A 16,314-nucleotide genomic window follows, 5' to 3' on the forward strand; every position below is an offset into this window, starting at 1 on the left:
CAGATCTTGGCCCACTGTTCTCATCTGCTTGGAGAAAGCAAGCTCTCTCAGTAGCTCCTGTGAAATTCTCCCATGAACTTGAGAATAGAAGGTAGCGCCCATCACCATTTCCCCAAGTGGACATGGAGATTCTCAGTGTAGCAATGGTTCTTTGCATGCAAATGTCAGCTCTTTTATAGCTCTGCTCTGAGTACGAGTGGGCAGAGATCTTGAAGTAGATTTCTTTGACAACTGCCTAGGAAGATTTAGAATTTCGCTTTAGGATTTTATATCCATTGGTCTTGGTGTTAAGGTAAAACTTTCATGTTAACCACTTTCTCCAGTGGTTGAAAATAGTGTTTATTATTAGAGACAAAGAAAGGAGTCAAGAGGGATAACTTTCTGTGTTCATGCTGTGTTCTTGATTCTGCGTCAGCACCTTCACATAGTTGTCTGATTTAATCATCATAACTCCATGGAATTGTGACTATTCTCCCCAATTTACAGAGGAGGAAATTAACTTTCAAAGAGTAAAGTTTTTAAGGCCACACAGACACTATGGAAATAGGGATGCCTGACTGGAAAGCTCCTGTTTTTCTTGCTCCATTGCTGCAGGTAAGACATCTAAATCTAATCACCAGTGTCAGTGTAGGATTGCCTGGTTTATTTCTCAAAGAGTTTCCTTCCTTTTGTAGACTTGGATGTACGAATGTTTGAGATCATTTCTCCTGCTAATGCTCTTGAACGCTGCAGACAATCTTAACATTGGCTGAGTCTTAAAATATATATTTAAATTTTTTTTTCAGACAATAGATTTTGAAGGTTTCAAGCTATTTATGAAGACGTTCCTGGAAGCTGAGCTTCCTGATGATTTCACAACACACCTTTTCATGTCATTTAGCAACAAGTTTCCTCATTCTAGTCCAATGGTAAAAAGTAAGCCTGCTCTCCTCTCAAGTGGTAAGTCCAAGTATTTACTAAAACTCTATATAATGCAAAAAAACCTCAAAGGGCAATGTCAGTACAAGTTCTCTATAAGATGAGATGATTTGCTTAGAAATTACCTTTGTTGCAGGATTTATCTTTTCAAACTAAGATTGTACAACTAAACATTAGAGAAGATATACTTTATCATTATACATCACTTGTCATTACAGTGTCTTAGAAGTCTATGTTTTAGGTAATAATTTTAAGAGATACTTCCATACAATTTAAGAAAGTGCTCTTTTAAATTTCCGGGGTATATATAATATCATATATCATACACCATGTATCATATATCATATATCAGTAGTCACAAGGCAGTTATGTCCAAAAAACATAGTATTTAATATCACTTGTTCAAATTACCAGTATTCTTTCACATTTTTAGATTTGTAACCTCAGAGTGTTAATTTTCCTCTTAGATACTTAATTCAATTTTGTCACCATAGAGATGTTTCGGTCTCTTATTAGGTGTAGGTTTTAATGCGTTACTACCTGTCACTAAGTATGTCACTCTCCACACAGTCAGGAAAACAGAAATCTCACTATGTTACTTTGGGGAATGTGAAATAGGAAATGGGTAAAACAGTGTTGGAGAGTTTGAAATGCAAAGATGAACACTGAGGCATGCGGAGGTACAACCACAGGAAGCAAATGCCTCCCCCAGGTTGGAGTCATCAAAACCCAGTAGCTAGGAAGGAGGACCTCTTGAGCCGGAAGGCAGAGTTTGAAGGTGGGGGATTTTGCCTGGCAGATGGTGACCATCAGACTCCTGTGCAGAGGATCCTTCCTGACAGGCTCTGGTAGCTCAGGAACTCAGGGAGGAGCCCACAGCCCTGGAAGTCAGACCTCTTTCAACATCACCATGGTCTCTGCAGGACTGAATGGCGGGCTGTAAGCTGCAGACTAGAGGACAGTTGCTGCTGGAACCAGGTTCTGCGAGAGTGAGATGTTGGAAAGGTCTAAGCGGAAGTGCAGGTAGAATGGCAGGAACCAAGCCCTTCTCTCTTCTCCCTTCTCAGGTCTCTTTCATGCCCTCTCTGAACCCAGCCAGATTCCATCAGTCAATGGAGAAACGTAATCTTCAGCAGTATGTCTCAAACTCTGATCTAGGACTCTTTAAGGCTTCTGAAAAATCCTTCAGTTCAGTTCAATCACTCAGTCGTGTCCGACTCTTTGCGCCCCATGAATCGCAGCAAGCCAGGCTTCTCTATCCATCACCAACTCCCAGAGTTCACTCAAACTCATGTGTAACAAGTTGGTGATGCCATCCAGCCATCTCATCCTCTGTCATCCCCTTCTCCTCCTGCCCCCAAACCCTCCCAGCATGAGGGTCTTTTCCAATGAGTCAACTCTTCACATGATGTAGCCAAAGAATTAGAGTTTCAGCATCAGTCCTTCCAGTGAACACCCAGGACTGGCCTCCTTGAGGATGGATGGGTTGGATCTCCTTGCAATCCAAGGAACTCTCAAGAGTCTTCTCCAATAGCACGGTTCAAAAGCATCAATTCTTCGGTGCTCAGCTTTCTTCAAAGTCCAAATCTAACATCCATACATGAAGACTGGAAAAAACATAGCCTTGATTAGATGGATCTTTGTTGGCAAAGTAATGTCTCTGCTTTTCAATATGCTATCTAGATTGGTCATAACTTTCCTTCCAAAGAGTAAGTGTCTTTTAATTTCATGGCTGCAGTCAACATCTGCAGTGATTTTGGAGCATAGAAAAATAAAGTTTGACACTGTTTCCGCTGTTTCCCCATCTATTTCCCATGAAGTGATGGGCCCAGATGCCATGATCTTTGTTTTCTGAATGTTGAGCTTTAAGCCATCTTTTTCACTCTCCTCTTTCACTTTCATCAAGAGGCTCTTTAGTTCTTGTTCCCTTTTTGCCAAAAGGGTGATGTCATCTGCATGTCTGAGGTTATTGATATATCTCCTGGCAATCTTGATTCGAGCTTCTGCTTCTTCCAGCTCAGCGTTTCTCATGATGTACTCTGCATATAAGTTAAATAAGCAGGGTGACAATATACAGCCTTGACATACTCCTTTTCCTATTTGGAACCAGTCTGTTGTTCCATGTCCAGTTCTAACTGTTGTTTCCTGACCTGCATATAGGTTTCTCAAGAGGCAGGTCTGGTGGTCTGGTATTCCCATCTCTTTCAGAATTTTCCACAGTTTATTGTGATCCACACAGTCAAAGACTTTGGCATAGTCAATAAAGCAGAAATAGATGTTTTTCTAGAACTCTCTTGCTTTTTCGATGATCCAGCGGATGTTGGCAATTTGATCTCTGGTTCCTCTGCCTTTTCTAAAACCAGCTTGAACATCTGGAATTTCACAGTTCATGTCTTGCCGATGGCTGGCTTGGAGAATTTTGAGCATTATTTTACTAGCATGTGAGATGAGTGCAATTGTGCGGTAGTTTGAGCATTCTTTGGCATTGCCTTTCTTTGGGATTGGAATGAAACTGACCTTTTCCAGTCCTGTGGCCACTGCTGACTTTTCCAAATTTGTTGGCATATTGAGTGCAGCACTTTCACAGCATCATCTTTCAGGATTTGAAATAGCTCAACTGGAATTCCATCACCTCCACTAGCTTTGTTTGTAGTGATGCTTTCTAAGGCCCATTTGACTTCACATTCTAGAATGTCTGGCTCTAGGTGAGTGATCACACCATAAATGCTTAAAGATCCCCAAACAGTTTTGTTTATATGTGTGATATTTATTTCTATTTATCATATTAAAGATGACACATTCTATAAATGATAATGATCAACCCACTGTTGTTCAGTCACTGAGTTGTGTTCGACTCTTTGTAACCCCATGGATTGCAGCATGCCAGGCTTCCCTGACCTTCACCATCTCCTGGAGATTGCTCAAACTCATATCCATTGCAACGGTGGTACCATCCAACCATTTCATCATCTATTGTACTCTTCTCTTCGTGCCTTCAGTGTTTCCCAGCATCAGGGTTTTTTCCAGTGAGTCAGTTCTTCACATCAGATGGCTAAATTACTGGAGTTTCAGTTTCGGCATCAGTCCTTCCAATGAACATTCAGGACTGATTTCCTTTAGGATTGACTGGTTTGATCTCCTTGCAGTCCAAGGGACTCTCAAGAGTCTTCTCCAACACCATAGTTCAAAAGCATCAATTCTTCAGTGCTCAACCTCCTTTATGGTCCACCTCTCACATCCATAGATGACTACTGGAAAAACTATAGCTTTGACTAGATGGACCTTTGTTGGCAAAGTAATGTCGCTGCTTTTAACATGCTGTCTAGGTTTGTCTTAGCTTTTCTTCCAAGGAGCAAGTGTGTTTTAATTTTGTGGCTGCAGTCATCTTCTAAGTGATTTTGTAGCCTGAAAATAGAGTCTTTCACAGTTGTCTCTGTTTCCCCATAGACTTGCCATGTAGTGATGGGACCAGAGGCCATGATCTTAGTTTTTTGAATGTTGAGTTTTAAGCCAGCTTTTTCACTCTCTTTGATCTTCATCAAGAGGCTCTTTATTCCTGTTTGCTTTCTGCCATAAGGGTGTGTCATCTGCGTATCTTAGGTTATTGATATTTCTCCTTGCAATCTTGATTCCAGCTTGTGCTTCATCCAGCCAGGCATTTTTCATGATGTACTCTGCATATAAGTTAAATAAGCAGGATGACAATATACAGCCTTGGTGTCCCCAATTTGGAAGCTGTCTGTTGTTCCATGTTTGGTTCTAATTGTTGCTTCTTTACCTGCATACAGGTTTTTCAGAAGGCAGGTAAGGTCATCTGCTATTTCCATCTCTTCAAGAATTTTCCACAGTTTGTTGTGATCCACTCAGTCAAAGGCTTTAGCATAGTCAACGATGCAGAAATAGGTGTTTTCTGGAATTCTCTTGCTTTTTCTATGGTCAAAGGATTTGGCAATTTGATCTCTGGTTCTTCTGCCTTTTCTAAATCCAGCTTGAACATCTGGGAGTTATCAGTTAATGTACTGTTGAAGCCAGCTTGAAGATTTTTGAGTATCACTTTGCTGGTGTGAGAGATGAGTGCAATTGTGTAGTAGTTTGACATTTTTGGCATTGCCTTTCTTTGGATTTAGAATGAAAACCTACCTTTTTCAGTCCTGTGGCCACTGCTGAGTTTTCCAAATTTGTTGGCACATTGAGTGCTGCACTTTCACAGCATCATCTTTCAGGATTTGAAATAGCTCAGCTGGAATTCCATCACCTCTACTTGCTTTGTTTGTAGTGATGCTTCCTAAGGCATACTTACCTTTGCACTCCAGGCTGTCTGGCTCTAGGTGAGTGATCACACCATCTTGGTTATCAGGGTCATTAAGATCTCTTTTGTATAGCTTCTGCTTCTGTTAAGTCCATACCCTTTCTGTCCTTTTTGTGTCCATTTTTGCATGAAATATTCCTTTGGATAAACTCTTTAGATGTTGACAACAATATTATCTTTATGAAAAATGATTATTTTCAAACTAAATAATGAAAAGGTATACATTATATTACACTGTTAGAAATGACTACTGTCCAGCTACATAGAAGACAGCTGAGTAACCACATTTGCTTCTGTGTCAACATATATGTCATGTAACCCCTTGAAAACTCCAGTGTACCCTCATGAGGAAATGAGAGTGAAAAAAGCAAATGACAGCTCAGAATCCACACTTATGCCATATTGACCTTACATATCCCCTGAGAGAGACTCAGCTATCCTATGGGAGCCACAGGTCTAGAGACTTCCTGCTCCGACATTACAATGTAGAATATCAAAGTGTGGGTAAAGAAGTGATGGGAGTTTTGCTAGTTAGCACTTGACCAGAGAGATGGTATGGGGAGGGAGGTGGGAGGGGAGTTCAGGATTGAGAACACGTGTACACCTGTGGCGGATTCATGTTGATGTATGGCAAAACCAATACAGTATTGTAAAGTAAAATAAAATAAAATCTGAAAAAATAAAATAAATAAAATAACAACAACAAAAAATAAAACATGTAATTAAGAAATAGGTGGTTGAGTCATAAACCAAAACTGAGCAATCTGATGAAGAGTCCACACTGTTAAGTCTTATACTGTACTCCTTCCCTTTCTGTTAGAAAAGTCATATATTTTTCCTTGGGTAATTATGTTGTTCCCTGCTTTTTAAACGGAGAAGGCAATAGCACCCCGTTCCAGTACTCTTGCCTGGAAAATCCCATGGATGGAGGAGCCTTGTGGGCTGCAGTGCATGAGGTCGTGAAGAGTTGGATGCGACTGAGCGACTTCTCTTTCACTTTTCACTTTCGTGCATTGGAGAAGGAAATGGAAACCCTCTCCAGTGTTCTTGCCTGGAGAATCCCAGGGACGGGGGACTCTAGTTGGCTGCCATCTATGGGGTCACACAGAGTCGGACACGACTAAATTGACTTAGCAGCTGCTTTTTAAAACAGATGTACACCTTTCATATGTGATATTTTGATCCCTTTGAAATATTAAACAATTAATATGCCTTTACCCATCAAATATTTTAGTTCCTTAAATAATTCCCCATATCTCATGAAGTGAGAGGACTCCCCACACTTGCTGATTCTCTGAGTGGAATTCATTTAGTTTATTCTGATGTATCTGTTTCAGCTTACCAGTGTTCTGTGCTGCATATTTTTAAATGGTAGAGATTCTTACTTGGATCTAGAGATTAAAACTTCTGTATTCTCTGTTTCATTCTATAAATGATTTGCACATTCAGACATAGCAAAGTTGTCCCTTATTTAAATTTACATGAGCCAGCAATACTGTCCTTGGGTTTTGAAAAAAACAGCGGGAATATTTTTTGATATGTTCTCTCTCTGAGTCAACAGATTCAGACTAATTGTGTCAGACTTGGAAGAAAGAGACAAGTCGAATTATTTTGGTAGTTTCATAAGGAATTCAAGTCTCAAACCCTCTTTTCTTTAGATAGCATATAGTAAGTGCTACATGTAAGATGCCAAATTTACAAGGAGTAGAGATCAAATGGGGTTTCAAAATGGGGAAAAAATACGGACTAACAGCTTGTACTTCATTTGGGATAATCACACATTCTGCAAAGACCTGCTTGAAAGGAATTATAAGGTAGGCTATGTAACTCTTATACCACAAGAATAAATTAAACCATGATGCCTTTTCAAAGCATGGCCTCCAATTTTAAAACATAGGTGCATAGTGTCCTTGGTAGCATTCTTTCTCATTCTATGTACTTTGCAGGATTACCTTCGATAGTTTTTTTTTTTTTTTTCCCCTGGGAAATAAAGAACACTGGATAATAATAAAATTTTCAAGATCTGGGGTAACCTTGACTCAGAAACCATATATATATATAATTCCTTGAGACTTAAAATAATCTAAGTTATCTACATAAGATGTATTCATGTTTGAAAACAAATCACAAATTATTATTGAATAATGAGGTGCTATAATCTGCTTTGTTGATCGCTCTGAGAATTCATCTGTTTCATCACCACATTACCATCAGGAATATGATAGCCATTCTTGATTATATAGACTGAATAATAAGAGCTTCTTAACAGGAAGACATACATTTTAAAAGGAAAAACTATTGTTCTTATTAATGAACAATGATCATGTATTTGATAAAAGTAAAATACTTAGTTTTTATAGAATAAAATATTTTAAGATAAACATAAGTAAGTATATGGAGAAGGCAATGGCACCCCACACCAGTACTCTTGCCTGGAAAATCCCATGGACAGAGGAGCCTGGTAGGCTGCAGTCCATGGGGTCACTAAGAGTTGGACACGACTGAGTAACTTCACTTTGACTTTTCACTTTCATGCATTGGAGAAGGAAATGGCAACCCACTCCAGTATTCTTGCCTAGAGAATCCCAGGGATGGAGGAGCCTGGTGGGCTGCTGTCTATGGGGTCGCACAGAGTCGGACACGACTGAAGCGACTTAGCAGCAGCAGCAGCAGCAGCAGCAGCAGCAGCAGCAGCAGCAGCAGCAGGTTTAAGTGTTATGAGTGTGTAGGTAGTTGTGTTTGTTGAACTTGTAAAGCCTAATGATCCACCTGGCATTTCATGTAGCAGATGATACATTGTTTTGGAACATTTTGTTGCTGATAAGTGCCTCTTATCACATATTTAAACATATGATGATTAATTCTATTGTTCCCATGTTGTGCTCTTAGTTTTTGAATGTATCTCCTATGTACCATCTTTCCACCTTTCCCATAACCTCTTCTGCTTCATTGTAAATGCCAAATCCTTAATCCCAAATCTCTTTACTATTCCAATGACCCATTTCTCATTTTACCCTCTCTAGAATCTATCACTTGAACTATTACCTTTACAAAAAGGTTTTCTCATTTGGAATCCCTTTTTTTCTTCCTTTCGAGAGGCTCACAAACCCTCAGTCATGGATCACTATTATGATCCCATATTTCAGTCCCTATGATTTGAACACAACATAACCAGAGAGAAATCTCATAAATACACAGATTTTTGCCACTATAAATTCCTAACACCAGGTATCTTTTCCCTTTTATTTTTTGATTGGGGTATAACTGCTTTACAACGTTGTGTTGGTTTCTGCTATGCAACAACATGAATCAGTCATTAGTATATGTGTATCCCTTCTCTTCAGAGCCTCCCTCCCAGTCTCTATCCCTCCCTCCCTCCAGGTCATCACAGAGCACAGAGCTGAGTTCCCTGTGCTGTGCCTCAGCTTCCTGCTGCTGCTGCTAAGTCGCTTCAGTCGTGTCCGATTCTGTGCAACCCCACAAATGGCAGCCCACCGGCTCCTCCATCCATGGGATTTTCCAGGCAAGAGTACTGGAGTGGGGTGCCGTTGCCTTCTCCACAGCTTCCTGCTAGCTATCTAATTTACTCATGGTGACTGAACACCCATGGGCTTCCCTGGTTGCTCAGTGGTAAAGAATCTGCCTGCAAGTGCAAGAGATGCTTGTTCGATCCCTGGTTGGGAAAGATCTCTGGAGAAGGAAATGGCAGCTCACTCCAGTATTCTTGCCTGGGAAATGCCATGGACAGGGGAGCCTGGTGGGCTCTAGTCCACTGGGTCTCAAAGACAATGGATACAGCTTAGCAACTAAAGAACAACAGGCTAACACCCAGTATTAACATGGTCTTAACACCTCTTCAGCTTTAAAAAAAAGAAAAAAATCTATTCTGAAAAGTATTTATTCTTGTTCTCATCTCCTAGATCAATTAGATTAAACTTTTGAAACCTCCTTTAGTTTATTCGTATCTTCCCCTCACTCTCAACAGATGACATTTTTTTTTTTAACATCGCACACACACACACAGCAGGCATTGTCTAACATAAAAAGCCTCAGTTATTTCTCACACAATCCAAAACTCTTTATTACCCTTTCGGAGAACGTATATTACTATATTCCAGATGGAGCCCTTCGTCTGAGTGTTCCATAAGGAATCAAACTAATTGTATCTGAAAGTCAAATAATTATATTCTACCCAAATCTGCTTCTATGCCTATCTTCTGTCTTGGTGAATGGAACCTGAGTATTTATCAATTTCCCTACCTGAAAATCTTGGACTCTCCCTACCCTTCACTGCTTTTCTCTTCATGTTTAATTAATCGAAAAGTGCTCTCTGTTACTCCTTGTAACTTCTTCTTCTCAAACATTCTGCCAGCATCATTTGATTCATTGTGTCATAGACTTTTAGTTAGCATGACTCCCAGGCCCTAGCCTTCTGTGTGCAAAATGGTTTTTCTAACACAGCAGTGTGATAATATTATTTTGAGGTTCTGGCTTTCACTGTCACTTGCTGGAATGTTCTTTAAACCTTTATTTTCCAAGTAAACATAAATCCTAGTTATTGTGGGGAGGGAGGTGGGAGGGGGGTTCATGTTTGGGAACGCATGTAAGAATTAAAGATTTTAAAATTAAAAAAAAAAAAACTGAAAAAAAAAAATAAAGTCAATTAAAGCTGAGTTCCTTTGCTTTGGGGATGGTACAGGAGAGGTCTGAGTACAAGGAAGTCCTAATCTTTCTGCCTCCCTCCTACACCCTCATTGCCACCCCCTTCCCCAGGCTGGATACACCCCCTCCTGAAGTGCCCTTGCTGAGCCTCCAGGGCCTGGGCAGGGCAGTTAGGAAGGTGACAAAGTCTGGGTTTCATAGCATTAAGTCCATGCCATGGGCTTCCCTTGTGGCTCAGCTGATAAAGAATCCACCTGCAATGCAGGAGACCTGGGTTCAATCCCTGGGTTCAGAAGATCCCCTGGAGAAGGGAAAGGCTACCCACTCCAGTATTCTGGCCTAGAGAATTCCATGGACTGTGTAATCCTTGGGGTCACAAAGAGGACACAACTGAGTGACTTTCACTTCACTCAGGAGGTTTCCCAGATGGCCCTAGTGGTAAAGAACCCATCTGCCAGTGCAGGAGACCTAAGAGATACATGTGCTGTCCCTGGGCGGGAAGATCCCCTGGAGGAGGGCATGGCAAGGCACGCCGGTATTCTTGCCTGGAGAATTGCATGGACAGAGGAGCCTGGTGGGCTACAGTCCATGGAGTCGCAAAGAGTTGGGCATGACTGAGCACAGATGCAGGCATGCACATCAGCTGGCATAGTCGGCCTCCAGCCCTCACTCTGTCTCCTTGCCCCATGCACCCAGACCCTTTTCATGTCCAACTGTTAGCTGTGACTTAACACGTCCTTTGCTTACTCAGGACTCTGAACTTTTCTGCATGATGTTTCCTCTGCCCTTATTTCACAGCAAACACCGTTCCTTCATGTCTCAGAGAGCGCTTCATTCTAATTCAAGAGGATATGCTGTGTTCCGTATTAGGGGTGCAGTGATGGGAGAGATGGGGTCCCTAGAGAGTGCAGCTGGGAAGCACCCTGGGCACCCTTGTGAAAGTCCCACCATCTGCCGCTTGCAGGATAGCTGGCATATCCATGCCTGTCTCTAGCTCCCACCTGTGACTGTTGTAGCTCATGCATTCCTAGAAATAACGCACTTCAGCTAAATATTACTTCTTTTTGTATAAGATAGCAATTCAAAGTAGATATTTGTGACATTTGTAACCTTCCTTTCTCTAATAATAGGGCAATTAGAAGAGGAGGTTGTATGGTTTATTAGATGCTTCAAACACTCATTCTGTATATTCCTGTTGGGCTCCCAGGGTCCAGAATATTAACTTTATAACAGAAAAGTGAAGTGAAGTGAAGTGAAGTGAAGTCGCTCAGTTGTCTCTGGCTCTTTGCGACCCCATGGACTGTAGCCCACCAGGATTCTCCATCCGTGGAATTTTCCAGGCACGAGTACTGGAGTGGGTTGCCATTTCCTTCTCCAGGGGATCTTCCTGACCCAGGGACTGAACCCGAGTCTCATGCATTCCAGGCAGATGCTTTACTGAGCCACCAGGGAATCTCCCTTATAACAGTAAACGTTCTTTATTAGCCATCAGCTCAGTTCAGTTGCTCAGTTGTCTCTGACTGTTTGCGACCCTGTGGACCGCAGCACGCCAGGCCTCCCTGTCCATCACCAACGCCTGGAGTTTACTCAAACTGATGCCCATTACGTTGGTGATGCCATCCAACCATCTCATCCCCTGTCATCCCCTTCTCCTCCCGCCTTCAATCTTTCCCAACATCAGGGTCTCTTCAAATGAGTCAGCTCTTCACATCAGGTGGCCAAAGTATTAGAGTTTCAGCTTCAACATCAGTCCTTCCAATGAATATCCAGGACTGATTTCCTTTACTATGGACTGGTTGGATCTCCTTGCAGTCAAGGGACTCTCAAGAGTCTTCTCCAACACCACAGTTCAAAAACAACAATTCTTCAGCGCTCTACTTTCTTTATAGTCCAAATTTCACATCCCTATGTGACCACAGGAAAAACCATAGCCTTGACTAGACGGACCTTTGTTGGCAAAGTAATGTCTCTGCTTTTGAATATGCTATCTAGGTTGGTCATAACTTTTCTTCCAAGGAATAAGCGTCTTTTAATTTCATGGCTGCAGTCACCATCTGCAGTGATTTTGGAGCCCCCCCACCCCACCCAATTTCTGACACTGTTTCCATTGTTTCCCCATCTATTTGTCATGATATGATGGGACCTTGCTGCTGCTAAGTCGCTTCAGTCGTGTCCGACTCTGTGCGACCTCATAGACGGCAGCCCACCAGGCTCCCCCGTCCCTGGGATTCTCCAGGCAAGAACAGTGGAGTGGGTTGCCATTTCCTTCTCTAATGCATGAAAGTGAAAAGTGAAAGTGAAGTTGCTCAGTCATGTCTGACTCTTAGCGACCCCATGGACTGCAGCCTATCAGGCTTCTCCGTCCATGGGATTTTCCAGGCAAGAGTACTGGAGTGGGGTGCCATTGCCTTCTCCGATGGGACCTTAGGTCAGTGTAAAATTTAGGTGGTTATTTCTTATTAGCTGTTTTATAGGGTACAAAGAGACCATTTTCCTAGTATCCTTTAAATCAGATCTTGCAGTGAATTGACCAGTTGTGCCATATAATTATTTATTTTATTATTCATTAATTTATGCATATATTCCTTTTCCAAAACATACTATGTGTCAGGAATTCCATAAGGAACAGAGGATTCTTTAGAGTCAGGGAGAAAAACAGGCAGTTAGGTGATCAATTATCTAACAGTAAAATAAATGCTCCCCTCTATTTATCAGGAGTGTCTGAGATTTGAACCATAAATTTAAAATATCCAGGTTAGCTAGAGGTAGGGGTAGGTATGAGTGGGAGTGGATTGGAAGTTCCAGGAATAGAAAGCAACCTGTACATTTCTCTTTAAATATTAAAATCGTGTCCCATCACAGTACAGAGCAGAAACTTTAAGACGGTCAATATTTATTTATTCAAAAATATTTATTGATCACTTACAATGTGCCAGGTACTAATAAAATTACTGGGAGTACATCGGTGACCAAAAAAGGACTAACCCTCCCATAGTCACTTACATTCTAGTGGGGAAAGAAAGACTAATAAAAAAGTTAAAAAAATTATATCAGGTTGGATGGTAATGAGTGTTTTTGGCAATAATGAATCAGGAACTGTGGGTAGAGGCTGAGGAAGAATGAAAGTCCTAGGTTTCTCATGGTTGATTGAAACTGGGATGAGGGTCAGAAGGAGGTAATTTTTGATGGTGCCAGAGTGGATAGTAGTCATGACTTTGGAAGTATTGGGCTCAGCCTGGAGATAGGGCTGGGGGAGGGGTTCTGGCAGGATGAGAGTCCTGATGGCCTTTGGAATGGGCAAGAAGGTAGGCTTTTTGGGCACCCTGAGAGACCTAGGCTGGGCTTTGACTCATTTAGACTGGGACAGATGACATGATCAGAGCGCAGATGAGTTGGGTAGCCAGGATCCCATGGTGGAAAGCATTGTCCATCATGCTGCATTTTGAATTTTATCCAGAAGAAAATGGAGAGCTGTGGAAAGGATGTAAGGCAGAAAATACCCACTGTCAGGGTGTGTGGAAGCTATCATGAAGGCAGATGAGGTTGAGAGTATAAAAAAGATTGAGAATAATAAACACCATTTCTGGCAAACGTTAAGGTACTTTTCATCTTGGGTCCACTCTCATTGCCCGTTTATGGCCACAGCACAGTGGATTTGTTCTGAGATGCCCCATTATCAATAATGGTATTTCACTCTTGTCATATTGTCTGCATAACCAAACAGTCATACCACAAGGGCTTGTTTTAGACAGAAAAGGTGAAGCAAATCCTTTTGGTTCATAAGGAGGTTAATCAACTTAAGAACAGAAAATTGTATAGTGAAAATGAGGTACTTAAACTTTGGGAAAATGTTCCTTTGCCAAATGACCTTGCTGAATGTTCTTGCCAGAAGATGCACTACATTAATTGTGCTGAGAAGAAAGAATTACTCTTATCAGGACTGTCTTAAGGATATTCAGTGGATGTGTGTGTGTTTATGTGTGTTTACTGTAAGTTTTATAGGTCTTTTGTGTCTAATAAGCTATTCAGTTTCCACCATGCAAACAGAGGCGGGGCAGTTGCCCCCAAATGCAAACTGAACACAGTACACGATGATGTAACTATGAGATGAGTAGATTCTTGGCACACAGTAGGCCATTTTAAAGATATCTGAGCATTTATTAATGTAGATATACTTTATTGATAATAGTGATTAGAGTCTGTGCAGTTTATGTGCCTACATACATATGCTTTAGAAATAAAAGAATTTTTATACACTGGCCAACTAGCATTTATATATCTACCATTACATTTTTTATACCTCTATAGTGCCAAATTCAGACTTCTAATTAGTACTATTATTAGTAGTAATGCTCACATTATGTTACTCCAATAAATCTTTTATCCTGAAACCCTATAAGGGCAATATAATATTTATTAGTTTCAGTGCAGTTCAGTTGCTCAGTCGTGTCCGACTCTTTGAGACCCCATGAATCGCAGCATGCCAGGCCTCCCTGTCCATCACCAACTCCCGGAGTTCACTCAAACTCATGTCCATCAAGTCATTGATGCCATCAGCCATCTCATCCTCTGTTGTTCCCTTCTCCTCCTGCCCCCAATCTCTCCCAGCATCAGAATCTTTTCCAGTGAGTCAACTCTTCTCATGAGGTGGCCAAAGTATTGGAGTTTCAGCTTTAGCATCAGTCCTTCCAATGAACACCCAGGACTGATCTCCTATAGGATGGACTGGTTGGATCTCCTTGCAGTCCAAGGGACTCTCCAGGGTCTTCTCCAACACCACAGTTCAAAAGCATCAATTCTTCACTGCTTAGCTTTCTTCATAGTCCAACTCTCACATCCATACATGACCACTGGAAAAACCATAGCCTTGACTAGATGGACCTTTGTTGGCAAAGTAATGTCTCTGCTTTTCAATATGCTATCTAGGTTGCTCATAACTTTCCTTCCAAGGAGTAGTGAAGTGAGTGAAGTCGTTCAGTTGTGTCTGACTCTTTGCAACCCCATGGACTATAGCCTCCCAGGCTCCTCTCTCCATTGGATTTTCCAAGCAATAATACTAGAGTGGATTGCCGTTTCCTTCTTCAAGGAGTAAGCATCTTTTAATTTCATGGCTGCAGTCACCATCTGCAGTGATTTTGGAGCCCCCTAAAAATAAAGTCAGCCACTGTTTCCATTGCTTCCCCATCTATTTCCCATGAAGTGATGGGACCAGATGCCATGATCTTTATTTTCTGACTGTTGAGCTTTAAGCCAACTTTTTCACTCTCCTCTTTCACTTTCATCAAGAGGCTGTTTAGTTCCTCTTCACTTTCTGCCATAAGGGTGGTGTCATCTGCATATCTGAGGTTATTGATATTTCTCCTGGCAATCTTGATTTGAGCTTCTGCTTCTTCCAGCCCAGCGTTTCTCATGATGTACTCTGCATATAAATTAATTAAGCAGGGTGATAATATACAGCCTTGACATACTCCTTTTCCTATTTGGAACCAGTCTGTTGTTCCATGTCCAGTTCTAACTGTTGTTTCCTGACCTGCATATAGGTTTCTCAAGAGGCAGGTCAGGTGGTCTGGTATTCCCATCTGTTTCAGAATTTTCCACAGTTTATTGTGATCCACACAGTCAAAGGCTTTGGCATAGTCAATAAAGCAGAAATGAATGTTTTTCTGGAATGCTCTTGCTTTTTCCATGATTCAGCGGATGTTGACAATTTGATCTCTAGTTCCTCTGCCTTTTCTAAAACCAGCTGGATTAGTTTGCAGAGCTTCAAATCAATCATAGGTATCGTTTACTTTGTGATGTGTTCTAAAAATATTTAGTAGCAAGCTAGAAAATATGCCATGATATTAGGTATTTGCTTTTAGGCGCTAGAACAGAAGCCCTATGAAAATGGGATTTTCATCTGTGTTGTTCAATATTTGATCTCCTGTGCCTAGAACCTAGTTTTACATGAATAACACTAAAGGTCTTTAATATTTATTTAGGTTTGGGACTTCCTGGTGGCTCAGCAGTAAAGAATCCACTTACCAATGCAAGAGACAGTGTTTTTTTTTTTTTTAATCCCTCTGTTGGGAAGATCCCCTGAAGAAGGAAATGGCAACCCACTCCAGTTCTTGCCTGGGAAATCCAGAGAGCTTGCTAGGCTACAGTCCATGGGTTTGTAAATGAGTCAAACATGACTTAGTGACCAAACATAACAACAACATGCTTATAAAGGATATGCTAGTTGTATACCTATTAAACGAAAAGAAAAATCATTCATAATCCATTTCCCTCTGAGAAAATGCATGTAAAGATTTGGTAAATATGTATTTGTATGTGTGCATGCTCATACATGCAAGCCAGTATATACAGTCTTTCCACAAACCTGTATTAAATAGATGGCCCAAGGACTGATCTGAATGGAAGGTGAACGTTTAAGAGCTCTC

The 16,314-nt window shown here is 41.2% G+C and overlaps 1 protein-coding gene across 8 annotated transcripts in view; it reads left to right on the plus strand.

Moving 5' to 3' along the window:
* Positions 1-16,314, plus strand: part of DGKB (diacylglycerol kinase beta) — an 876,578-nt gene that overhangs the window by 207,276 nt on the left and 652,988 nt on the right. For all 8 annotated transcript variants that reach the window (XM_018047359.1, XM_005678984.3, XM_005678985.3 and 5 more), the window contains one exon: positions 786-939. In XM_018047359.1, coding sequence (XP_017902848.1) covers positions 786-939 — 154 coding nt within the window. The remainder of the gene's footprint in view (positions 1-785; positions 940-16,314) is intronic.

The sequence above is a fragment of the Capra hircus genome, chromosome 4 (genome assembly GCF_001704415.2).
Source record: "Capra hircus breed San Clemente chromosome 4, ASM170441v1, whole genome shotgun sequence".
NCBI lineage: Eukaryota > Metazoa > Chordata > Mammalia > Artiodactyla > Bovidae > Capra > Capra hircus.